This window comes from Hemiscyllium ocellatum, chromosome 6, assembly GCF_020745735.1.
Source record: "Hemiscyllium ocellatum isolate sHemOce1 chromosome 6, sHemOce1.pat.X.cur, whole genome shotgun sequence".
Lineage (NCBI taxonomy): Eukaryota > Metazoa > Chordata > Chondrichthyes > Orectolobiformes > Hemiscylliidae > Hemiscyllium > Hemiscyllium ocellatum.
Window position 1 is genome coordinate 98,413,305 of NC_083406.1, and position 26,954 is coordinate 98,440,258.

General features: G+C 40.3%; 1 protein-coding gene across 1 annotated transcript; it reads right to left on the minus strand.

Moving 5' to 3' along the window:
• Positions 1 to 327: 327 nt before the first annotated feature.
• LOC132816830 (thrombospondin type-1 domain-containing protein 1) lies at positions 328 to 20,793 on the minus strand. Its single transcript, XM_060826802.1, has 5 exons — positions 20,653 to 20,793; positions 19,576 to 19,739; positions 15,296 to 16,252; positions 5,769 to 5,927; positions 328 to 2,427 (listed from the first exon to the last, which is right to left on the minus strand). Exons 2-5 carry the CDS (start codon positions 19,631 to 19,633, stop codon positions 899 to 901), a joined length of 2,703 nt encoding a protein of 900 aa, XP_060682785.1. The 5' UTR covers positions 19,634 to 19,739; positions 20,653 to 20,793; the 3' UTR covers positions 328 to 898.
• Positions 20,794 to 26,954: the final 6,161 nt, after the last annotated feature.

Sequence of the window (26,954 nt, forward strand, 5' to 3'; positions counted from 1 at the left end):
GTGTTATAGATTATTTGAGTGTCCCTCAGAAAATATTGCACCTGTATGCAATATGTCCCCATAAAGATGATATTGAACTTGCTATCCAGCTTGTATTTATTCTATTATTAATTTCTAGGTGTGTGATTCAGAAAACAAAACCCTGACAAAGCATGTCTCTTGTGTAAAGTAAAAGCAAAACACTGTGCATGCTGGGAATCCGAAACAAATGGAAAATGCTGGAAAAACTCAGCAGTTCTGGCAGCATCTGTGGAGATCTCATGACCTTTATGTGTAACATTAATAGAAATTACAGCTTTAAAAGTAATACACTTATTTGTGAGGTTTGCAGCTGAGAATTTATTGTTAAATGAAGGTCACCACATAGAATCACAATTGCATATTTAAAACCTTTACACACAGACCTCTGATGCGCAATTTTGCACATAAATTCAACTAATACCCTGTGCATTAAGGTTCTTTTGAAACTGTAGAATACCACTGCGCTTAGCTGGGTCATCAATATCAGTAGAACACATAACTAAGTACAGGTTAACAGTTCACCCTTCAACTGGTTTCAGTAAAGTTGCTTTGAAATTCTGCACAAATTTTTCATGGATTGTCTCTGCACTCAATGTGGAAATAAATCTATTAACCAAATGCATTTTCCCCTGAAATCTAGCTCCCTTTCTGTGTAAAACAATGGAGATAGATAATGCCCCTTTAGAATTCAAAGTTGGGAAATCTAAGATCAACACGTGGGTCAGATAGTGGTTCTCATTTTGAAATGGAAATTCTCCTTATAAAATCTATTTCTTCACCATTAACAAATTAAAGTCACTTTTACGAGACAGGTTTAGATTAAGACACAGACAATTTTTTTTTGCATAGATCTAAAAAGTTTCTTTTTTCAAGTTTCTCAGATCACCAGCTTTTCATTACTTAAAGTACTGGTGTCTTCTTCATCTTCGTTTATGTGTGAACTAAAACGCGCTGGCAAATCAATTATCTGCTGCTCTGAAGTAGTTAACTCAAAACCAGAATTGTCATAGAGGAGAAAATTGGGATCAGAAGGGAAACTCTGACACCGATCATGTCTGTACTGATGACGAGGTAATGGATTGCTCCGTGGAGACCTCCGATTGGAACAGTTCTCAGAGTTGGGATCACTGACTTTAGGAGTTAATTTATATCGGTTTGTTGACATGCTCGATCTTCTCTTGCCTCTACAGGTTTCTGAGTTCGTAAGAATACTACTTGTCGTTTGCTGATCATTTGCCATCTCAGTTTTACAAGTCTGAGCTCCAGGCTGACTACTTTTCTTGTGGTATTTCGATGGCTCCATTGCAAATGCACTGCAAGTCCGGCCATGATGTTTTGCTAAGCTAGCATTATTAAATCTGGACTGAGCTACAACTTTGTCACCAGCGGATCTGTCAGTCCCAGCTGCCGTCTTGCAAATAGCTCTGGAGTGAGAGTGGGATGGAAGCTTCTGTGTACAAGTGGACTGACTTCTTTCTCTGTAGGACTTTGCAGTTTTGCATTCATTGAAACTGGATGTTCTCCTAAAATTAGGATTTCTGCCACTCCCTCTTTCACACATTTCTATCTCAGTTTCACAACGCCTGAACTTTCTTGGCCTACCTGGAAGGGTTTTATTACTGGCTTCACAATTAGGTCCCGTGCAATTTACTTGTGGCATTTGGTATGGCAGGAAGTAGTCAACAAACGGTTCTGGAAAAGGTGCAATTGTATAATCCATCCTATGGTTTGCTTTTTCCATTTGTTGGTTGTAATAAATTGACTTCTGATCTGTAAATGGAGATTGAATACGAAATCTGTTTGCGCTACTTTCAACATCACTTTCCTTGTCGATATGGGGTGCAATGACAGTGGTGACATTAGTTTGGTCTACTTCTGTAACTGGGGCTCCTGCTTCATTAGTGACCGTGTCATCTAGAGGGTGCTGTGTTACATGGTACACCTGAGTTGCTTCTGTTATCCCTTGCTTTTTCATTTCTTTCAACTGTTGATGTGCCAAGCGATATCCAAATATCGGAGGGATCACTTTCTGAGCACTTTGTTGCCCTGGGTTTTCTTCAGCCTGCAGGTCCTGATTTGGAAGGAAATGCTGGCTCCTCCTGTACGTGAAAGGGATATTCAGACCATCGTTGAGTTTTACCGGGGCAACATTGTCAGTTAAAAAGTCATGTTGATGGTTCAGGTCACAGAAGTTTCTTTCATTTTCAAGGTTTTTCCTGAAACTGTGTGGAGGTCCTGAGCCCTGTCTTCCTGCAGTGCTGCAGGCTTGTGTCTTACGTGATAGCTTTGTCCGTACAGTGATAGCAATGGTTGCAATGATTATCACCAGACAGAGAGAAATGCCTGTGATCGTTACTATATTGCCTGTGTTATATGCTTCATTGTGAACTGTTCCAGCGCTCTGTTCTGTATAATGAAAGAGATTTAATATTTAAGTAAACAAACAAACTTTAGGAAATTTGAATTAAGAGTAGCCTACTCAAGACTTCCTTCCCTCCCAACAAGCCTGTTCTGCTGTTGAGTTAGATCATGGCTGACCCTAACTCCATCCAATTACCTTGATTCCAGAACCATGAATTACCCTTATCAAATGAAATATTTTCAATTTCTATGAATTCTATGTTTTGAAATTTTTCAGGACAGGGAATCCCAGATTTCCTCCAGCCTTTGTGTGAAAGAGTGTGTGGTGACATCACCATTTTATGGCCTGGTTATAATCTTGTCTTGGACTGTCCCACCAAAGGAGACAGTTTCTCTCTCTCAACTCCATTAGGAACGACTCTGATAGATTATCCTTCATCCACAATATTCAGGGAAACATGAACCTAGTTAACGAACCTAGTTATAGGATTTAGTGTAACTATTTCAGTTATAGTCCCTATAAGGTAATTAGAATCAAAACAGTTTCATTAGAATTAGAAGCTAAATGTGTTACCAAATGAGCTGACCATGTGAAATTAAAATCAATAAAATTGTTTCACATGATTCTAAATTTGGTCCCCTTACCCTCCACTCCTGTTCTTTATTTGTTTTGTGTCTCCACAGGCATTTTGCCCACTTTGAGATTTCATAGAATTATAATGCTGATCATCAACTTGTTGCAATACCTCATAAATAGTCTTTCCATGGATTTAAATTCAGGGGTGGATCTTTAAGTTGGAGCTTTGGGCTTGGAGCATTATGACCTTCTGAGTCACAAACCCCCCTCTATCACATTAAAATAGAGAAAACTATGTTCAAAGTGCAAGGAATTGGATTCCAATACTGGAATGGCACCAGTGGACACTTACTTGGTTTCCTATTTCTTCTTTTCACATGTCTTACTACCTAAACAAGCATCCACTGCCACAACCATCCATGATCAGTGACACATGGTGTATGGTATCTACAAGATGCATAACAGAAATTCATCAAAGATCCTCAGAAAACACCTTGCAAGCTCATAACCACTTCCATCTAGAAGGATAAGGGCAGCAGATACATAGGAACACCTTGAAGGCACATTGAAGCCCCCTCCGAGCCACTCACCATCCTGACCTACAAATATGTCCCCAGTCCATCACTGTCACTAGATCAAAATCATGGAATTCTCTCCCTAAGGACATTGTGGGTCAACCTACAGCACATGAACTGCAGTGGTTCAAGGCAGCTCACCATCACCTTCTCAGGGGCAATTAGGAATGGGCAATAAATGCTGTCCAGACAGCAACACCCATCCAAATTAATAACATTAAAATACTGACCTAAGCTAAACTTTCTACATCTCTGGATTTGCATATTGCATGTTTCTGCGATGCAAGTGATGTCAAAAACTGCACAGAATCTTTACAGTGTGGAAGCAGGCCATTAGGCCCATCGAGTTCACAACAACCATCTGAAGAAAATCCCACCCAGATTCTGTATTCCTGCATTTCTCACAGCTAATCCACCCAACATGCACATTTTTGGACAGTGGGAGGAAACTGGACCAAACCCATGCAGACATGGGAACAATGTGCAAACTCCACACAAACAGTCACCCGAGGTTGGAATCAACCCAGGTCCCTGGTGCTGTGAGACAGCAGTGCTGATGACTAAGCCACTTGCCATCCCTACCCAAGCATCCACACTTACTGGGATTGTCCTCAGAACAGTGAAGGCTTGGAGGAAATTTAATCAAAGTGTTCAAGCCAGTGAAGGATTCAATAGGATAGATGTTTTCCCTGGCAGGTTGACCAGTAGATAGCATACATAGGTTTAAATTATTAGACAAAGAACCTCAGGGAGATGAGTTTTTTTTTAAATGCAGTGTTTCTTCCCACTTATTCACGGAATGAGAGCATCACCGGCTAGGTCAGTCCTTTATTGTCCATTCCTCAATCTCCCCTTGATCTGAATGATTTGATAGGGCCATTTTAGAGGGCAATTAAAAGTCAACCATATTGGGGGGGGGGGGGGGGGGGTATGGAGTCACATGGGGTAAGGTGAGGATGTCACATCTCCTAATTGTTGAACAGTTACAATTTGGAGTGTGCTGGCTGAAAGAATAATACAAGCAAATTTATTATTCGCTTTCAAAAATCAATTTTATACATGCTTGAAAAATCATATTGTCATAGAGAAACAGCAGGGGAGTGGAACTAATTGGATAGCTTGTTTAAAGAGTTGTGGCAGAAAGGATAGGCTGAATGCTTTGTGGTTCTATAATTTTACTTGTCATATGGTTTATTTCTTTTTGTTAATTATTGGTTCTTTTTCTCTTTCAATTTTCTCCCTGAACATGGTAACTTAATACTGGTAAACAGTGAGTCTCCTAGTACCTTACCCAGTAGGGACAATGTTTTCCTACATATTACACTGCACTTAAAAGTACACAACTATATGTGAAGTACAGTACATTCAGAGTTTTAAGTGATACACTCGAGAATTATATAAGCAGGTATATTACTTCCTATTCAGAAAAGCTTTTCATCTTTAACGTGAATTTTGAAATCACTGAATTCACTGAAATTAATTTATAATAATCATTCTTTCCATGCTCAAATAGTTCTAGATGCAATGTAGGGCAAATATTGTTACTTGTTTTAAAACATTGCCAGTGTACTTTTATATTGGATTTGAAAACAATTGCCTGCAATACTATTTATTCCCATGTGTACTCTCATGTCGGTGTAAATTACTGGAGATGCTGGAATCTGTACTGAAAACAAAAAATGCTGGAGATCACAGCGGGTCAGGCAGCATCTGTGGAGAGACAACAAGTTAACGTTTTGAATCTAGATGACTCTTAATGCTCTCTCTCTCCACGGATGCTGCCTGACCCACTGCAATCTCCAGCATTTTTTGTTTTCAGTAATCTCATGTCCTCGTTTCTCTTTTATTTTTTAAATATCATTTTGCTCAATTGCTCTTATCTTGGCTTCTTGTAAAACATAATGCAGCTGTGTTAATATCATCATTCTTCATGACTCTAACCTGTCACTATTGGGTTCCCTATTGCATTAACATTGAGCAAAGCCCTGCTCGTCTGTCACATCTACCATCAGATAAATACAATGTATGTATGTAAACAAGAACAGGAAGTGATGAGAGCATAAATTGCTTGAAAATCTCAATACGTCTGGCAGCTTCTGTGAAGGAAAATCAAAGTTAATATTTCGGGTCCACTGACACTTCATTAGAATTGATAGTTAGTGAAGATAAGTGTCTGACAACCTTACATGTTTTCTTTGAAAACTGGAAAATTTACATTTGATGTATTTACTTACCAGCACAATCCACAAGTGAACAATAGGAGACTTCTTTCTTCTCCCCATTACAAGCAACCGTCCCCAAGAAGGACGCAACACATTGTCGGTATCTCTCACGTACTCCGTCACCACACGTGACACTACATGGACTCCAAGACAGCCAAACACTCCCTCTTTCTATAAACATGAAAAAAATGATTACTACCTGAAAAATTATGTCTTGTGGTTACTTTATGTTTAATTCCATTCATAGGATTTACAACAACCTTTCATGTAGCCCCTCCTTTTCCCCCAAAAGCTCAATGGGTAAATGCACCTTGTGCAGAAGGTAATAGTTCAATCTCTGAACACTGGTTTGTTCTGAGTTAATTGATATCAAGCAAAGTAAAAAATGGCAGCAAGTTTCAGACTTGGGTTAAGGAGATGGAAAATCAGCCAGCGTGCTTATTTCTAATGCAGTGACTGCTGCTTATGGGCGGCACGGTAGCTCAGTGGTTAGTACTGCTGCCTTACAGTGCCAGGTTCGATTCCTGCCTCAGGCAACTGTGTGGAGTTTGCACATTCCCCCTGCGTCTGTGTGGGTTTCCTCACGGTGCTCCGGTTTTCTCCCAGAATCCAACGATGTGCAGATCAGTTAAATTGGCCATGCTAAATTGCCCATAGTGTTAGGTGCATTAGTCAGGGGTAAATATAGGGTAGGGGAATGGGTCTAGGTGGGTTACTCTTTGGAGGGTCGGACTGGACTTGTTGGGCCAAAACGCCTGTTTCCATTCTATCAGTAATCTAATCCAATCAAAGTATATGCGAGGAGAGTGAGTGGCAAAAGACTGTGTTCTGGTGTGACACCTGTGAGCAAACAGTACCTGCTGGAAATATACAGAGCAGTACCTGTGAAGTACTTGAAATTCCATAATGCAAATCATAATCAAAAAGGATAACTTTTGAAAGGACACCATAGTCCAAAATAACCATGGAGTGTTGTAATAATAGGCTACATGATCAATCAGCAAAATCTAAGAGTTCCACATTTATATATGGGAACTGGTCCTGAAGTGATATCAGTCATAAATGAGTGCAAAAAGCTGGAAGTACTGTGATCTGTGTGAATGGCCACAAAGTTAAGATACGGTTCTGAATTCATGTTATGTGAAAGTAATTACAATGTAATCATACTGCACTGTGTAATAACAAGTTCAATTTTTTTTGTGATTTATTAGTGATTGATCTGCACACAAACATTTTATTATGATTCAGCACTCTCCTGTTACTCTAATTCCTCACAAATCCAGTAGTATGGCCACTGGATTTCTATAACGTGGGCACCTGTACCTGAGGAACCTGTATCCAATTTGGTTATATCCTGGTACCTCTATCCTAGGTTTCTGTATCCTGTCGCCTAACCTCAGCCTGGTACTACATTTAAGGTGGCTGTTCAGAGGGATAAAAGAGCTGCCTGCCGTGACCTATTTCCCCTTCCCCATTCTTGGAAAGTGTCACAACTCTGTTCCTTGTTGTGCCCTGATAGCTCTGCTGAGATCCTGAATCATCAGTGGTAGGTACAGCTTGTTGGTGACCAAATAAACTGGGTCATTCAGATGGTAAGAAGTGAAAACTTCAACTTGCTCGTTCATTCATTGATTGGTTGGAAGTACAAAATGAAGCCTAGGAAAACTAGAGTTAAAGGAAATCGGGAAAAACACTCCACTGATTGGAGTGATACACAGCACAAAGAAAGATGGAGGTTAATCATCCCAGTCATCCCTGCAGGAGTTCCTCAGGGTTGTGTCCTTGGTCCAACCATCTTCAACTGTCTCGTCAATGATCTTCCCTCCAACATAAGGTCAGAAGTGAGGATGTCACTGATGACTGCACAATAGTCAGCACCTTTCATGACTCCTCAGATACTGAGGTGTTTATGTGTGGCAAGACGTGACAATATCCAGGTTTGGACTGACAAGTGGCAAGTAACATTTGTGCCATGTGACAGGCAATGACCATCTCCAGCAAGAGAGATTCTGACCATCGCCCCTTCACATTCAATGGCATTGCCATCACTGTGGCCTCCACTATCAACATCCTGGGAGTTACCACTGACCAGAAACTAAACTTGTCCAGCTATGTAAACAATGTGGTCACAAGACCAAGTCAAAAGGCTGGAAATTGTTCAGTGACTAACTCACATCCTGTCTCTCCAACCCCTGTCCACTAACTATTAGGCACAAGTCAGAAATATAGCAGAAGACTTTCCATTTGCCTGGATGAGTGTAGCTCCAACAGCGCTCAAGAAGTTGACACCATCCAGGACAAAAGAGCCTGCTTAATTGGCACCACATCCAGCACCTTCAACATTCACTCCATTCATCACCAATATGTAATAATGACAGTATTTCATCTACAAGATGTACTGCAGTAACTTACCAAGACTTCTCAGACAGCACTTTCCAAATCTATGAAATTTTACATTGAGAAGAATGAGGGCATCAGTTACATGGCAATGCCAGCATCTGCAAGCTTCCCTTCAAGCTACACACTTCGAATTATAAATAGTCGTAGTCATAGAGATGTACAGCACAGAAACAGACCTTCAGTCCAACTCGTCCATGCTGACCAGATATCCTAGATTAATCTAGTCCCATCTGCCAGCACTTGACCCACATCCCTCTATACCCTTCCTATTCATGTACCCATCCAGATGCCTTTTAAATGGCAGCTCATTCCATACACGCAACACCCTTTGTGTGAAAAAGATACCCCTTAGGTCCCTTATAAATTTTTCCCCTCTCGCCCAAAACCTATGCCCTCGAGTTCTGGACTCCCCCCAAGCAGGGAAAAGACATTGTCTATTTACATATCCATGTCCCTCATGATTTTATAAACCTCTATAAGGTCACCCCTCAGCCTCCGACACTGTAGAAAACAGCCCCAGCCAATTCAGCCTCTCCCCAAAGCTCAAGACTCTCCCTATGGCTCAAACCCTCCAACCCTGGCAACACCCTTGTTAAGCTTTTCTGAACCCTTTCAAGTTTCACAACATCCTATAGCAGGAATTGCACACAATATTCTAAAAGGGGCCTAACAAATGTCTTGTACAGCCACAAAGTAACCTCCCAACTCCTATTCTCAATGCTCTGACCAATAAAGAAAAGCATACCAAATGCCTTCTTCACTACCCTATCTGTCTGAGGCTTCATTTTCAAGGAACTATTAACCTGCGCTCCAAGGTCTCTTTGTTCAGCAACGCTTCCCATTAATCATATAGGTCCTGCCCTGATTTCTGGACCTCATTTTTTACCCTGCCCTGATATACCTTTCCAAAATGCACCACCTCACATTTATCTAAATTGAACTCCATCCACCACTCCTCAGCCTATTGGCCCATCTGATCACGATCCCGTTGTACTCTGAGGTAGCCTTCTTTGCTTTCCACCAATTTTGGTATCATCTGCAAACTTACTAACTATACCTCCTATGTTCACATCCAAATCATTTATGTAAATGGCAAAAAACAGGGGGCACAGCATCAATCCTTGTGGCACATCACTCAGGGAGAACTAACTATTTGGATACAGAACTGACTTGAAGGTAGAAGACTGAGGGTGGTGGTGGAGGGTTGCTTTTCAAACTTAAGTGATATCTTGGAACTATTCTCACTTCAATGATTGAAAAGCTTCTAAAAAATTAATTTAGATACAATTAGTATTCACATGAAAACAGGGTTGGACAGAAAGAATCAACATCACTGTCAAGGGGAAATCATGCTTAACTAACTTGCTGGAGCTTTTTGAAGAGAAAACATCATGCTGAATGATTGTAGTGCTGATGATATGGTGAACAGGGATTTTCAGAAAGCTTTCAATAGTGCCACACAACAAACCTGTTAGAAAATGTATTACTTTTGGAATAAAAAGGACATTAGCAACATGGATACAAAATTGGCTGATTAATAGGAAACAGAAAGTAATGGTCAATTAACATTTTTGGATTGGAGGAAGGCTTGTAGTGGAGAGTTTCCCATAGGTCAAGATTGCAACATTTGCTTTTCCTGATGATATAGGTCTTGGTGTGCAGTGGACAAGTTCAAAGCTGCAGATCAAAAGACGTGAACACAACCTGTAAACATTGTAAACTGTGAGGAAGATAGAGTGGAACTTCAAAAGAACATAGATGAGTTAGTAGAGTGGGCAAATAGGTGGCGGATGAAGTTCAAGGTAAAGAAGCATGAGGTGATACATTTTAGTCAGACAATTATTGTCAGATAACATAAAATAAGGGGTACAATTATAAAGGAGGCATTGGAACAGATTTAGGGTCAATATTTGCACACATTATAAAAGTGACAAGTCAGATGAAGAGGTCAATTAATAAAGCGTACAGTATCTGGGACTTAGTGTACAAGAGCAAGTCATTTATGCTGAAATTATGTAAGAGACTTGTTAATGACCTCAGCTGGAGTACAGTATACAGTTCTAGGTGCCATGATATAGGAAGGATCTGACCACATTGGACAAATTGCAGAAGAGATTTACAAGTAGGCTTCCAGGGAAAAGAAGCTTCAGTTTTGAGGATAGATTGGAAAGGTTGGGACTGAGGGAGGCTAAGAGGAGATTTGATAGAAGTTTTCACAATCATGAGAGGGTTAGATAGAATAGATAGAAACTGTTCCATCTGTAAAAGAAAATATGATGTGAGCAAAAATACCTTTCATTCAACAAGTGATTTGGGTCTGCAATTTATTGTGTGGTGGAGGCAGGTTCAACCGAAGTATTCTGGAGGGCATTGGATGATTATGCAAAGATAAATAATGTTCAGGGACGTGCAAAAAAGGCAAGAGAACAGCACTAAATCATGACATTCATTTGGAGAGCTGATACAACAGGATGGCCAATGACCCTTTTTTGTGCACTAACACCATTGTGACTGTATCATCAGTCCTTCACTGCTTCTGGGTAAAAAAACTGGAACTCCATCCCTAATAGCATCTTGGGGCTTAATCCACCAAATGGACTGTAGCAATTCAAGGAGGCAGCTCCGCACCACCTTCTCAAGGACAACTAGAGATGAGCAATAGAGTCTAGATTAGAGTGGTGCTGGAAAGGCACAGCAGGTCAGGCAGCATCCAAGGAGCAGGAAAAGATGATATCCTAGCTAGCAATGCTCACATCCTAAGAAAGAATAAAAAATGAATCTTTAAATTGGTAGACCATTTTTTATAGTCACCAACAACAAAGAAATCCAAGATGTTAAATGTGCTCACACTGCCTCAATACTTATGCCATGCTTCCAATGAAATGATGTGAATTTAAGACATGTCACAGGAGCATAAAATAAATATAATATTGAAGCACACTATGAGCTATTAGGTCAGATACAGAGAAGACTGGCAAAAGAGATAAGGAGTGTCTCAAAGGGGAAGAAGTGCTGGGAACTGATACATCTGTGTTTTTTAGAACTTTTGTATGAATTATTACAAACTATTACAAACATTAATTGCATTATCATAATTTACTTATATTGGATCACTGTAACAAAATAAATAGTAACTATATTAAATTTATTAACATAACATCACTTGTGAAAGGACGGAACAAAGCAGCTACAGTGTAGGCTAGAAATACTCACAGGTGCATGTTTTGCAATACATTTTTATTGCCTGCTACTGTATTGCTTGCCTCTGCTAAAATAGTACTCAAAGAAATGTCACCTGTTAAGAGCTGCGTGTGTGTAGATTTTAGGGGATTTCAGGACCTGCTTTGTTGTGATGTTAACTAATCCACAAACAATCACCGTGTTAGCTCACATAGATTAGCACTGAGACACAGAATTCCTAAAACTGCAGTAAGAATTAGAGCCGTTGGGACAAAAAGAAAGTCAACAAAAAGAATTGTAACTATTTATTCTCTCAAACGTGATCAATACTTCTCTTTGTCCCTTGAAAATTTAAGGTTCAGAAAGTTCCCTTAACTGCAATTTGTGAATTACGAACAGAAAGTAGATTATAGTTGCATGATTCAATATGTGAATTGCCTGTTGTTAAAGCATATGTACATTAATATGTGTTTGTGTACAGCAAAACACAAATTCTAAAGTTACTATCAGAGACACCCGACATTTCTACAAGGTGTGTTTTTGCAGCCTTCGTCAATGGAATCATTTTAACATTAACTTGTCATACATTTAAGCTAGTAATACACTATTGAAGCTGTAATTAGCACTGAAAAAGTTAAGCCATGTTAAATCAGGAAGAAATGAGTTTATAATAGTGCACTAATTAGTAATCATTTATGAACAAATTCTCTTGTCTTGAAAAACTAATTTAGAAGTTTGGAATCCCATTTCCTGTGAACAGTATTTAAAACTGTTGACGTTTGTTCGAAAACTTTAAAATTTGTGGTCTGATATTTGAGTTTCTACCTTAATCTTAATATTATTCCACAACTTATATTTTGCTTGCTGAATCACATTTAAGTGATTGTGGAGAGTCCCTTCTGTTTACGAGCAACCTGAGGGGAAATGTAGGTCATTTGGCCCTTCAAGATCAAAGCTGATCTACATGTCTTCCAAATTCCATATTCCCAGCTACTCTCAATGACCTTTGATTCCTTTGCCACAAGAATCCTTTTACCTCTTCCTTAAAAATATTCAACAATCCTGCCTCCACTACCTTTGCAGTAGAGAATTCCAAAGTCACACAACTCCCTGAGACAAAACAAAATTCCCATGACTGTCCTACTTGCCTATCTTCCTTTCCACCTATCAAATCTACCCTCCTCTCTGACCTATCACCTTCATCCCACCCTCACTCACCCACTGTGCTCTTTGCTACCTTCCCCCACCCTCCTCCCTGACCTATCACCTTCATCCCTACCCTCCTCTCATTTATCTCTCCACCCTCCAGACATTCTGCCTGTATTCCTGATGAAGGGCTTTTGCCCGAAACGTCGATTTTCCTGCGCCTCGGATGCTGCCTGAACTGATGTGCTTTTCCAGCACCACTCTAATCCAAAACAAAATTCCTGTCATCTCGGTTTAAAAAAAATGACTCTAAGATTAAAACAGTGTCCCTTTGTTGCGGACTCAACCACAAGAGAAAATATCTTTTTCACAAGCCCATTAAGGGGTTTATAAGCTTCAATCAAATCACCTCTCACACTCTTCTAATCTCCAGTAACAACAAGCCCAGTCTGTCCAATCTTTCTTCATAAAACACTCACTCATTCCAGATATCGATCTCATAAAGTTCCACTGAAATGCCTCTGATGCAGTTACATCTTTCCTTAGAGAAGGAGATCAAAACTGCACACAGTTTGAGAGAAGTGGTCTCACCAATGCCCTGGATAACTGAAGTGTAACATCTTGATCCCTTGCTGTATCTGTATACTAACTTCTTGGCACATGCACTAGGACACCTAGTTCCATCTGCACCTTGAAATTCTTCAGTTAGTCTCCATTATAATATCTGCTGCTTTTTCATTCTTCCTAGTAAGATGAACTTTATTTTCCAGCATTACACTCAATCTGACCATTTTTTGCCATTTCACTTAATCTATCGATATTGGTCTGCACCCTTGTTATACTCTCCTACCTGTCTTTGAGTCATCTGCAAATTTAGCCACCATGCCTTTGTACCCCTCATCGAAATCATTGAGAAAAATTGTAAAATGTTGAGGGCCTAGCTCTACCTACTCATCACATACTGCGAATCTGAAAAAGATTCATTTATGATACACTCTTTTTGCTGCCAGCAGCCAATCTTCTATCCCTGCTGGTATATTATTAACAGCAGTTCCACGTTGCACAATAACTTTTTATGTGGCACCTTGTCAAATATCTTCTGGAAATCCAAGTGCAGTACATCGATGTATTTCCCTTTGTCTATAATATACACTACTTCTTCAAAGACATACAGTTAATTGCGTAAACAAAGTTTCCCTTTTACAGAACCATGCTGAGTCTTCCCAGTTACCTGGGGTTTTTTCCCCCCCAAGTGCCCAGTTATAACCCCCTCCTTCACCATCAATTCTAAAACCTTCCCCACAACAGACATTAGACTAACTGGTTTATAGTTTCCTGTTTTCTGCCTCCTTCCTTTCTTGAGCAGAGAAGCTATATTTGCTACTTGTTGTCTCATGGAATTTTTCCAGAATCAAACGGACTTTGGAAATTTAATACCACCACATCTATTATCTCATTAGCCACCTCTTTAAGACCCAAAGACAAAGTCCATTGGACCCGGAGATCTGTTAAACTACAGCTCCATCAGTTTGCTCAACATTACTTCGCTCACGATTATAATCACACCAAAATATTCTCTTTCATCACCCTTTGAATTATGGGTATTACAGGGATGACTTTTGTTTCCCCTATAGTTAGGACGGAAGAAAAATAGTTAATCATTACATCTGTCATTTCTTTATTACCTACCATCAGCTCTCCATTCTCACTCTCTAGAGGGCCAACACTCACTTTGGTTACTCTCCATTTTCAGAGATCTATAGTAACTCTTGCTACCAGCTTTTACATTTCTAGTTAGCTTCCTCTCAAGTTCCAATTTACTTGTTTTGAGTAACAATTCTTTACATTCCTTTATATTATAACCAGTCGCTTGATCTGCCACTCAACTTTGTGTAATTATGTGCATTCTTCCTTAAGTTTGACTGTTTCCGTAATTGCTTTAGTTAATCACAGATGATAGGAACCCCACCTCCGAGGCATGTGTTTGTCATGGGCATTCTTAAACACCCCTTAAAGTGTCTCTATCTCCTCTTTTAATACCTGAGCTTACTTCAACTAACTCAGCTTTCTAATCCACATTGCTGCCCTTATTTAAATCTAAATACTAATCTTAGCCTCACTTTTCTCCCTTGTAAATTGAATGTAAGATGTTATGACCGCTACCTAGAAGTGTCTTTACTCTGAGTTCAATAATTAATTAATCCTTTCACATTACACAATTATAGGCCTAGAATAGCTCTATGGTCAGTTCCAGAATGTACTGATCTAAGAAGCTCCTCACTGAGGTTCCTATTGACAATCTGACTTTCCCAGTTTATACAGACTAAAATTATTCAGGATTATTACCTCCCTTTTATCATAAGCACCCAATATTTCTTCTTGCATACTCTTCCTATATTGTGGTTACTATTTGGGGGCCTGTAAACCAATCAAGACCAACATAACAAATTTTGGCTATTTTTGAGAAAACAAAGTATTTCAGGACAGTATTTCAAATATTAATTTTGAGTTAATTACATCAACATGGTAATTTTCAGTTAAGATACATAGATCCACCTTAACGTTTTACACTTGTTTTTGATTCGTCAAGGGCTAATTATCAAACCAATGTAGGACAATGTTATATGGTGCTTCTACAAAATGTTCAATGGCATTGATAAATTAAATGTAATGTTATTCATTGCATTATCTACCAAGTTTGCACAGATTATTTAATATCACTATGCAATATATTCCCCTATTCTAGCAACTCCAAAGTTGTTTAACCAAATGAACAGAAAGGGAAATACAGAATAATGTTAAATAATACAAACCTGTGTATTTCTGAAGGGTAACACAATTTACAGCTTTAGTGGAAGTGTGGCTGTGATTCAGAATGCTAACGTACTCGAAGCAATAGTTATTTTTCCCAGCGTCAAACACAGAGCAATCAAATTCGGTTTTGTTATCCCTAGGACGCAGCCACTTCTCAGCTACAAAACTATCTCTTCCAAACGAAGCCCCTCTCCGATTTTTATACACAGAAATCTTGCCTGGTAAGTGGGTGCAAGGTGGTGTCACTATACCAACCTCTGCAGATGATTCACATGTAGCTGTTCTCAAATGATCGACAAGTAGTTTATACCCAATAATTTGGGTAAATACTAGTGGGCCTTTTGATGAGATCACTGAATTGGTACTGGGAGATCGCAGGGAAATCATTATGAGTGCATCTTGGCTGAAATCAGTACAATCAAATATCACCCACTGAGAATTAGACAGTACAATTTCTTTATTTATCGTTTTCTTTAACACTTTGTCGACATTATAAACTCCAGGTTCATTTAAATCAATCCTCGTAACTTCTAGGATTAGTGTCAGTATATTCACTTTCCGTGGGCATAAATATTCGTGAGTAAATACATGTATCCGGAAGTTGCTCTGCGAGTCTGTTTTTCTTGCCAGCTCAATGTAAAAGTCTGGCCATTTAACACGAAATGACTCAGTTGCCCACTGGGTTGTGCTGTTGCTTGTAAAATCCGTGACTCTGAACTCAAAGTTGCCAGCATAATTGAAATGAAAACACTCAAATTCCACAGAACTCTGGGACCGGTTTCCAGCGATCACTTTTGTGGTGACAGTTCGGTTTCTGTTAACGTCGATGAGAGACACAGTTAAGTTCTGTACGCTTGCATTACCCAGTTCTTTGAAGTCAACTTGAACAGTCTGGTTACTTAGAGCCACGTGCCAAGGTTGCTTTGAAAGTCGATATTTAAATTCAGCAAAAACAGCTGCAATAAAAGAGAGGAAATTATATTGAGGTTTATTTCACAAAATATATGTGAGAATATGGGTCAATTATACAATAAGCTTGCAACTGAGGTAAGTGAACTTAATGAGTGGCTAGTGAGACAGGGGTCAAAAAGGGAGAGAGAAGGCATTGATTGAAAATGGAGCTAACAGGAATGGGTGAGGTTGTGGGTGAAGGTAATTACATACATGCGAAGTTCAGTGAGGATAGAAAGTCAGTGAAATGGAGGGTAGGGACAGGGTGACAAAATGGAGGTGAAGATTTAATGCATTAAGGGTAAGGGAGTTTGTATCCCAGCTGAATGAACAATGACTCAACAGGTGAGGCTGTGAAAGGAGAGAAGAGAAAGTTGGGCAAAGAAAGAAACAGGGGATCGTTGGCTTATACTTGACTGAAGTTTAGTAATTGAGGTCCTGATTTCCAAAACTGCAACAAAAATGTAAGATATCTGATATACCTTTTGATCCCTTTAGCCCTAAAACTATATCTAACTTCTTGAAAACATTCAATGTTTTGGCATGAATTGTTTTCTGGGCAAAAAAACTCCATAAGCTCACCACTAACTGGGTGAAGAAATTTCTCGTCATCTCAGTCCTAAATGGCTACCCTGTATTCTTAAACTTTGACCTCTGGTTCTGGACTCCCCGGTCACAGGCAACAGCCTTGCTACATTTACCTTGACTAGTCCCATTAGAACTTAATGAGTTTCAATGAGATTCCCCCCTCATTCTTCTAAACGCCAGTGAATATTAATTGAAATTGATCCAGACTCTTCATACATCCATCCTGTCATTTCAGGAATTAGTCTGGTAAACTTTTGCTTCACTTCCCTCCATAACCAAAACATCCTTCCTCAGATAAGGAGACCAGAACAATATTCTAGGTGTGATTGCATCAAGGCCCTGTACAGTTGCAGCAAGACACCCCTGTTACATAGTCATACTCTCGCTTAATAAAACTCAACACACCATTTGCCTTCTTCATTGCCTACTGCACCTGTATGCTTACTTTCATTGGCTGTGCACAAGGACACCCAGGTCTCATTGCGACTCCCCCTTTTCCAATCTGTTGCTATTTCTGATAATAATCTGCCTTCCTGTTTATTTTTCTACCAAACTGGATGACCTCACATTTACCCACTTCACCTGCAACACATTTGTCCACTCTCTCAGCTTGTCTAAATCACACAAAATCATCTCTGCACCTTCCTCACTATTCATCCTCCCACCTGCCTATATGTTGCCTGCCAAATTGGAGATATTACATTTAGTTTCCACATCTAAGTTGTTAGCGTATATTGTGAATAGCTGGCATCCTGAAAATAAATTGTGAATAGCAAGGACTGATCCTTGCAATATCCAGCTAGTCACTTGGTAAAAGTCCCATTTATTCCTACTCTTTTGTTTCTGTCTGCCAACTATAGTACACTATCCCCAATCCCGTGTTCTTTAATTTTATGTGGTAATCTTCAATGTGGGACATTATCAAAAACCTTTTGAAATCAGCAATTGATCATTGCTCTATTTTAAAAACCCATGCAATTATTTTTCTATTCAGCTGTTTGTAGGTTTTCCTCATTTAATGTCCAAGAGTTCTAAAAATGTCCATCTCCTATTAAAATCCCTTTCAGTTTTCTGTTTAACCAGACATGAACAATATTTTTAAATATTTAATAATTGATGTATTTTATTTATAAATACATAAAACAATAAGGTGGTTAAACTGCAGTATGCATACAACACTTCAGTGTTTCTGATGACCTTATATTGGGGGTGTTGTAATTCTGGAATTACTTTTATTCTGAATTTGAAGACATTTGTCAGTCCATGAGATTAGCCTAAAATAAGACAAGAAAGAAACTGCAGATGCTGGAAACCAGAAACAGAAGCAGAAATTGCTGCCAAAATTCAGCAGGTCTGGCAGCAGCTGTGGAGAGAAAACAGAGTTTACATTTCAAGTCCAGTGACCCTTCTTCGGTTCAGAATACTCCCAGACCTGCTGAGTTTTGCCAGCAATTTCTGTTCTGCATGAGATTAACCTGTTGTCTAACATCTTAATTGCACTTAAACAAACAGCGAAGAGCACTTTGTTGAGAACGAAGAGATGACGAAAACATATCAGAATTTCATTATTCACACTGCATTTTATATATTATAGGTTGTCCATAATAAGGTATTTGCTGGAATCACAGAACATTGTGTTCTAGTTATTACTCATTCAAAAGATATAACATAAAAGAAAACATACCTTGCACCTATATAGCGCTACTCATGACATTAAAATGGCCCTGGCTTTATCACTAATGAAATACTAATGAGATGTAGCCACTGTTACATGTAGGACTTGCAGAAGCCAATTTTTTGCACAAAAGTCCTTCAAACTCCAATGTAGAAATGACTTGAGGTTTTTTTTGAGCGTGTAATGTTGATTGAGGAATACAGATAAAAAGAACATAACATCCCTCTCTTCCTGAAAGAGTGTCAATGGATCTTTCATGTCAGCTACAAAGGACAAGGCAGGACCTCCATCTAACAACTCAGTGACAAGCTCACACTGTGGATAGTTCAGAAATCCCTCACACCAAAACGCTTTGATAGTCTCTTGTGATCAAACTCACCAACTTCTCACTCCCAGAGGCAGGGAGGGGCTACCAACTGAAGATTGTTCTGCAATTGGGATTCTGACTTCTCCAACATCTGCAGTGCTATCTCCTATTCCACCGTAGGATCTTATGGCCATAAGCACAGGCATTTTGCACTTGCTGCCCTAAACTGGACAAATGGACTGCAGTGGTTTAAGACGGAACCTCACTAGCACTTCTCACGGGATGGACGATAAGTGCTGACTCAGTCAGTGACACCCACTTCATATGAAGGAATGTAACAAACTCACAGCTCATACCATACTACCTGTTCCAGTGCAGTGCAATGGCAATTTCAAATTGCTGCTTTCAAAAGGTAACCTTGCTTTAATTTGCTTTTGATTCCTTTCTATGTTGTTGGCTGTGCTGAGAGAGTGTGTCCACTCCAAAATCCCATTCCCTTAGAGCAAAGAGGAGACCTTTATGAGCAGAGATAAGGAGAAACTTTTCAGCCAGAGAGTGTGATTCCAAGAAATTCATTGCCACAGGCTGAGACCTGAGAATCAAGGGATCATAGATTATGGGGAGAAGGCAGGAGTGTGGGGTTGAGAAACTTATCAGCCATGATTGACTGGCAGAGCAGACTCAATGGGCTGAATGATCTAATTTCTACTCCTATGTCCACTGGTGTCCCGGAACTGTTGCACTGCTGTTCCACTCACCATATCCCGAGAAGGCCAGCAGCAGCACGTGGGTGAAACCCGAGAGAATCCGACTCATGCCGATCACTGGGGAGGAAACTCAGCCTCTGCTCGCTCCTCATGTCCCTTCTCATACTCAGAACTGCATGGTCCTTACAGTGGTCTCCTCCGACGCGAACAACACCCTACAAGGAAATCACAACCGAGCAAAAACCCTTCACTTTATCAAATCCAGTTTAACTTAGCAAAATAACTTCTATAAATCAGCAAAACTAAATCAAGCTGAATAGAACTCACAGCTATTAAACTATTGCCAATCATTCACAAATCATTCAAGAATAAAAAATAAAATCAGCATTCGCGTTAAACATGGTGCCGATCAAATCAACTAGAAAAATGACCACGGGCGTTATTTACAGTATTATCCACAGTTCATGTTGCCACTGGAACAGTACTTGGTATGCCCCCCTCTCTGCCTGACAATCGGAGACTTAGTGTCACTCCGGCTCTGACAGTCTAGATCTGTGTGTGTGTACGTGTGTCTGATAGTCTGGATGTGTGTATGTGTGTGTCTGACTGTGTGGGTGTGTGTATGTGTGTGTCTGACTGTGTGTGTGTGAGAGAGAGAGGGAGACAGGCTGTGTGTGTGTGTATCGTGGATGTGTGTGTCTGACAGTCTGGATCTGTGTGTGTGTGCATGTGTGCGTGTGTCTGATAGTCTGGGTGTGTGTATGTGTGTGTCTGACTGTGTGGGTGTGCGTGTGTGTCTGACAGTCCGGGTCTCACTCTAGTTTCTTTCTCTCTCACTCTGTCTCGGTGCCTGACAGTCTGGTTTTCTCTCTCTCTCTCTCTCTATATATATATCTAACAGTCTCCTCTGTGTGTGTGTCTGTAACAGTCTGCGTCTCTGTCTCTGTCTGATTGTCTGTGACTGGGTTTCGTTCTCTCTGTCTCTGATGATCTCTCTCTGTCTCTTTGTGACAGTCTCTGTCTCTCTCTCTCTGTCTGTGACCGTCTGTGCGTCTCTCTGTGACAGTCTGTGTGTGTATGTGTTTGTGTGTCTCTGTGACAGTCCGGGACTCACTCGCACTTTCTCACCCTGTTGTATAATCCGCTTCTATTCCGATCTCGCTGCTCCTGTTCCCGTTGTTCTGTTGTAGCGGAGCAGTTTCCCAGAGTTTCAGTTCTTTCAGAGAGGGACAGGTTTTTTTTGTTTAAAGCGGGACTGTCAGGGTGGGTGGTGCCTTTGGTGAGCTCTTCCGTTCTGCAGTGAACGGCACCAGGGAGTGGAGGCTGTCCAAATGGGGAACATTCTGACTGTGGGGAAGGAAACGGGACCTCCAGCCTTCAAACTGTTCTTCAGTTACAAATATTAAACTCATATCGATAATAATCAATAATAACCTTATTAAGCAGACTCGCAAAATCATTACGGCGCAGGAGGCCATTCGGTCCGTACTGTACACTGGCTGTCCATTGAACATCATGACTTAATGCCATTCCCTCCCTTTTCCCAATCTCTTTGAACGTTGTTTCTATTTATATAATCATCTAATGTCCTCTTCCATGTTTCCATTGATTCTGCCTCCATCGCACTTCCAAGCAGTGCATTCCAGACCCTACCCATTGGTTTATGAAAAGGATTTTTCTCACATCAGGAGTGCTCTTGCCTCCACGAGAATTTAATGTCTCACCTTAAAAGCAACACCTCTTTTAGGGAACTCGCTCTATGAAAGAACTGCAGAGTTTTGGATAAACTGAAGTGACTGGAAGCTAGAGGCTGGGGGATCCACTGGCAAAGTTGATTCTGGAGTTTGCAAAGACATGGATAGGTTATTTCCGAACAACATTATGAATGTGGAAGCAGGCAGCCTTTGTGATAAAAAGATTTGAAAGCTCCATTGAGGTCCCCATTGAGGAGCCTGAGTTAGCACACATTCCGTTTGAACTAGAGACAGTGACCAGGAAGGACTTGGAATTGGGAGTAAGGTTCAAACATCAAATTTCATGAAAGCTGGGTATGGATTTGGAAGGAGAAAATACACTCAAGGACTTTGGAGAAGAAAGAGAGGTTAGAAATGTGATTGTAGTTAGGCAAAGACAAAGGGGTCAAAGGTGAATTTCTAGATGAGGGCAGTTCTGAAACTATTTACAATCTCAGCCAGCACTGGGATTTGGCAGGGAAGTTAGACAGTAAACAGCTTAGTGGGAGGAGGAGGTGGGTCTCATGTGCTCAGATAGGGCATGATGGTAAATGGGATAGAAGGTAATAGATGGGGTTCAAGGCTGAGGTAGGTGGGAACCTTGGACGACATTTGATTTGGTTAACAAAGAGATGCAGCAGAGACAAATTTCAATTTTAGTTGCAAAGAACTTCTGCTTATTGTTGGAGGGAAGAGTGGATGGACAGGGAAATGGCTTAAGAAGGCTGATGGTAACAGAGATTTAAAGGCAGAGACTCCATCTGAACTCTGTGATAACTCTGGAGTAGTGAATGATAATTGCAGAATTTCTGTGATGCAGAGTGCCCACTTTTCCCCCTTCCAATCTAGATACAAAGAAGACATTGATTTTCACTGAAACATTGTTGATTGCTTTATTTTAATTCTGGCGAAGTTACCTTTCATATTCCTTAGCTGCAGTTTTGTGTATGTTGAAAATAGGCTGTGTACTCACTGGACAAAATGCTCAGCAACAAAGTTTTGGATTGCTGGCAACAAATAAAGATTTTTAAATCATAGCTTCCATTCTCCTGTGGATTATTGCAGTCCTTGGCACACAGCAAGAACATCAGTTCAACACAATAACAAGGACTTAAACTCTGATTAAGAAAATGTGCATTATTTCCCCAATGTGAGTACTTGTACAATATGCAGAACCCACCTACACAAGCAATAATGTTCAAGACTCAAGCTGTCCTGTTAGCCAGAATGATGATTGCAGTAAAAGCAGCTTCACTATCCTTAGGTAGGGTTCGGCTTCTTTCTAGATATTCTCAGTAACTTCTGCTTAAAGAGTCCAAGGATGGCTTTAAAGTAAGGACCTGCCTGTACTGCAGTCAGATAGGGCAACAATATCTAGTAACTGAATTTGCTTATTTTTTAAAAAAGTCAAATTGACAAAGTACACATGCCCATGAATCATACTTCAAATTAATTGGATCATGCAACATCCTGAGGGGTCTTGGCAAAGCGTGGATACTGAAAGGATCCCTTGTGGGAGAGACTAGAAGTGGAGGCCCAGATTGAAAATTAGAGATCTCCCATTTAAATTGATGAGATGTTCTATTCAGAAACATGAGTCTGTGGAACTCTCTTCCCCAGAGAGTGGGTGGAGGCAGGATCATTGAATATTTTTCAGGCTGAGGTAGATAGATTCTTGACCAAGAAGGAAATCAAAAAGGTATTGTGGAGTGGGGGAGGCAGCAGCCAAGAAAGCAGGGTCAGGACCACAGTCAAATCAACCAGAGTCATATCGAATGGCAGAGTCGACTTGAGGGGCCCAATAGTAGTCAACTCCTGCTCCTAACAGTGTGCTGATATGTTTAAGCCATTACTTTCAGATAAGAAGGGAGAGATTGGGAGCACAAAACACAGAGCTAGAGTCTGTTAAAAACAAAAGGTACCAATCCAAAACCATTCTTAAAGTATTTGGTATTTGTAAAATCTGTTGCATTGGTATTATAAAGAGCAACAGTTGAGGAATAATTATTTACCCAAACTTAAAGTGAAGTAATTAAGAATGATCAATAAAAATAATATACTTCTGCTTTTGTATCCATTGCTGTTGGCTTTGTCAAGTAAGAATGAGTAAACTTGGTTTATATCCAATAAGATTCTAGTTAGGATGAGAGTGCTGACGATTCTGGAACTCTGATATGAAAGTAGAACCTGATGGAAATACACAGCAACTCTGGAGTGTAAAGCAAAACTATTGTTCCCAGGTTAATGTCCCTTTGTCAGAGTTGATAGTACTTAGAGATAGTAACAACTTCTAAGCAAGGGAGGGAAACTGGGGAGAAGTGGTGGGACAGGAGCTGAAACACAATGGCATGCCCCACTCCCATTGACCATGCAATATCATCATCAAACATCTCAGGGCTTATGACAAAACTGAGAAGTACATCCCACAAACTAGTCAAGCAATAGCCTGACATAATGATATTCATGAAACTATACCTTACAGAGATCATCCCAGACACCACCATCCTATGGTACATCCCATCCCAGGAGAGATGGGATACATACTGAGGAACAAGGTGACCTTTGAGTTCTCAACATTGACTCTAAACTTCATGACATCAAGTCAAATATGGGCAAGGAAATCTCCCATTGATTATCACCTACCACCCAAATTCAGCTGATGAAGCAGAACTGTTCCATGTTGAACACTAACTGGGGTTGGCAAGGAACTCTGGGTGGGCACTTCAATGCCCATCACCAAGAATGGCTAAGTAGCATCATTACTGATTGAGGTGGCTGCATCCTAAAGCTCATAGTTGGAGGAATCAACAAGAGGAAAACCCCCATATGACCATGTCCTCACGCATTACAGATGTATCTGTCAGTATTGATAGTGATGACAGAGTCATTTGTCACAGTCCTTGTAGAGACAAGCTTCTGCTTCATAGTGACAGTACCATCCATCCTATTATGTGGCATTACCACCATGCTAAATGGGATAGATTGCAAATAGATGCAGCAACTTACAGCTGGGCATCGATAAGCGGTTTGTGGCAGCAGAACTGTACTTAACCACAATCTATAAGTTCAGCATATCTCCACCCTGCCATTACCATCCAGCCAGGTGACCAACCCTGGTTCAATGAAGAGTTCAGAGGGCATAGTAGGAAAAGCACCAGCTAAACCTAAATATGAGCTTTCAACTTGCAAAGTTACAAGATAGGATTGCTTGCAAACAGGACTAAGTGATCCCACAATCAATATATCAGCTCTGAGCTCTATAATCCTGTCACATCCAGCCCACGAATGGTGGTGCACAATTAAACAACTAACAGGTCACAAATGTCCCTACCCTTAATCTGGCAGAGCCCAGCACATCAGGATGTTGATAGTGGGGGAATTCAGTGATGGTAACACCATTAAATATCAAGGGACTGTGGTTAGATTGTCTCTTAATGGTGATGGTCATCACTTAGCATTTGTGTGGTGTGAATGTTACTTGCCACTTATCAGCCCAGGGCTCAGTATTGTCCAGATCTTATTCATTTGAGGATGGACTGCTTCAGTATCTGAGGAGTCATCAATGGTGCTCACTATTGTGCAATTATCAGCGAACATCCCACCCCTTCTGACCTTATGATGGAGGGAAGGTTATTGATGAAGCAGCTGAATATGGTTGGACTGAGGACACTACCCTGAGGAACTCCTGCAGAGATGTCCTGGATCTGAGATGACTTGACTTCCAAAAGCCATGACCATCGTCCTATGTCCTTCCTTTATGAATTCAGCCAGTGGAGAGTTTGCAACCTGATACTCATTGATTCCAGTTTTGCTCAGGCTCCGTGATGCCACACTCGATCAAATACAGCCTTGATGTCAAGGACAATCTTCCAAGGATCCTTAGATTTTGGAAAAGTCTCAGGGGATTGAAAAAACTGCCGATGCAACACCCTCGTTTAAAAGGAGAGGGAGATAAAAACAGACAACAGGCCCATTAGCTTACTACCTGTTAGAAAAATGTTAGTGTCTATTATACAGGATCCAACAGCAAAGCATTTAGAAACCCTTTTTATATAATCCAGGAGCATGGCTTCTTGAAGGGAAATCACACCTGACAAATTTATTATAGTTTTTGAGAAAGTAAAAAGCAGGGTAGGTATAGGCAAATCAATTGATAAGATGCACGATGTTGGAGGTAATATGTTAGCATAGATAGAGGACTGGCTAACTAATAGAGGATGGAGAGTTGGGATAAAGGAGACATTTTTAGGATGGTGATCTGTAACTGATGAAATGCCATAGGCATTGATGTTAGGGTCACAATCGTTTACATTATACATTACTGATTTGGATGACACAGTGATATGTTATCTCCAAATTTAAAGGTGACACAAAAATGATGGGAAGTCAAGAGATGAATATGACACAAGGTGTTGCTGAGGGATTTAGGCAGGTTAAATGGGTAGGTAAATACACAAATAGGCAGATGAAATATAACATTCTAAAATGTGAAGTAATGCATTATGGCAGGAGGAATGGAAGAATTGAATATTATTTAAATGGGGAAATATTTCCAGAAGCTGCAGCACGGAGTGATCGATGGATTCTCATGCATGAATCACAGAAAGCTAGCATTCAAGTTTAACAGGTAGTAAGGAAAGCAAATGAAGTGTTGGCCTTTATTTTCAAATGAAATAGAGTATAAAAATAAGGAGGTATAGCTAAAATGATGCAGGATATCAGCCAGACCAAATCTGGAACACTGAACAGTTCTGGTCCCCTTCTCTGAGGAATGATATATTGGCATTGGAGGTAGTCCAGAGGGAGTTCATTAGGCTGATCGCGGATATGGAGGAACTGACATAAAGAGAGATTGTGTAGATTGGTCTTTTGCTAATTGGAGTTTAGCTGAATGAGAGGGGATCTCATTGAAACATATAAGACACTAAGGGGGTCAAGAGGGTTGTTCTCCCTTGTGAGAGTGTCAGACCAGAGGGCACAGTCCCAGAATAAGACGGTAGTCATAGAGTGATAGAGATATACAGCACGGAAACAGACCCTTCGGTCCAACCCGTCCATGCCAACAAGATATCCCAACCCAATCTAGTCCAACTTGCCAGCACCCAGCCCATATCCCTCCAAACCCTTCCTATTCATATACCCATCCAAATGCCTCTTAAATGTTGCAATTGTACCAGTCTCCACCACTTCCTCTGGCAACTCATTTCATACACATACCACCGTGTGTGTGAAAATGTTGCTCCATAGATCTCTTTTATATCTTTCCCTTCTCACCCTAAAATTATGTCCTTTAGTTCTGGATTCCCCAACCCCAGAGAAAAGACTTTGTCTATTTACCCTATCCATACACCTCATAATTTTGTAAACCTCTATAAGGTCACCCCTCAGCCTCCAACGATCCAGGGAAAACAGCCCCAGCCTGTTCAGCCTCTCTTTATAGCTCAAATCCTCCAACCCTGGCAACATCCTTGTAAATCTTTTCTGAACACTTTCAAGTCTCACAACATCTTTCCGATAGGAAGGAGACCAGATTTGCACACAATATTCCAACAGTGGCCTAACCAATGTCCTGTACAGCCACAACATGACCTCCCAACTCCTGTACTCAATACTCTGACCAATAAAGGAAAGCATACTAAATAAATATTTTCCATCAGTATTTACTGTGGAAAAGGATATGGAAGATATAGACTGGAG

Bases quoted from the DNA above. Each gene is read 5' to 3' on its own strand.
- LOC132816830 (XM_060826802.1), bottom strand. From the start codon at position 19,633: ATGAGTCGGATTCTCTCGGGTTTCACCCACGTGCTGCTGCTGGCCTTC. The intron at 16,253-19,575 runs GTGAGTGGAACA...CTTTTATTGCAG, and splicing joins GCTGGCCTTCTCGGGATATG to CTGTTTTTGCTGAATTTAAA. The intron at 2,428-5,768 runs GTAAGTAAATAC...TTCATTATACAG, and splicing joins TTCACTTGTGGATTGTGCTG to AACAGAGCGCTGGAACAGTT.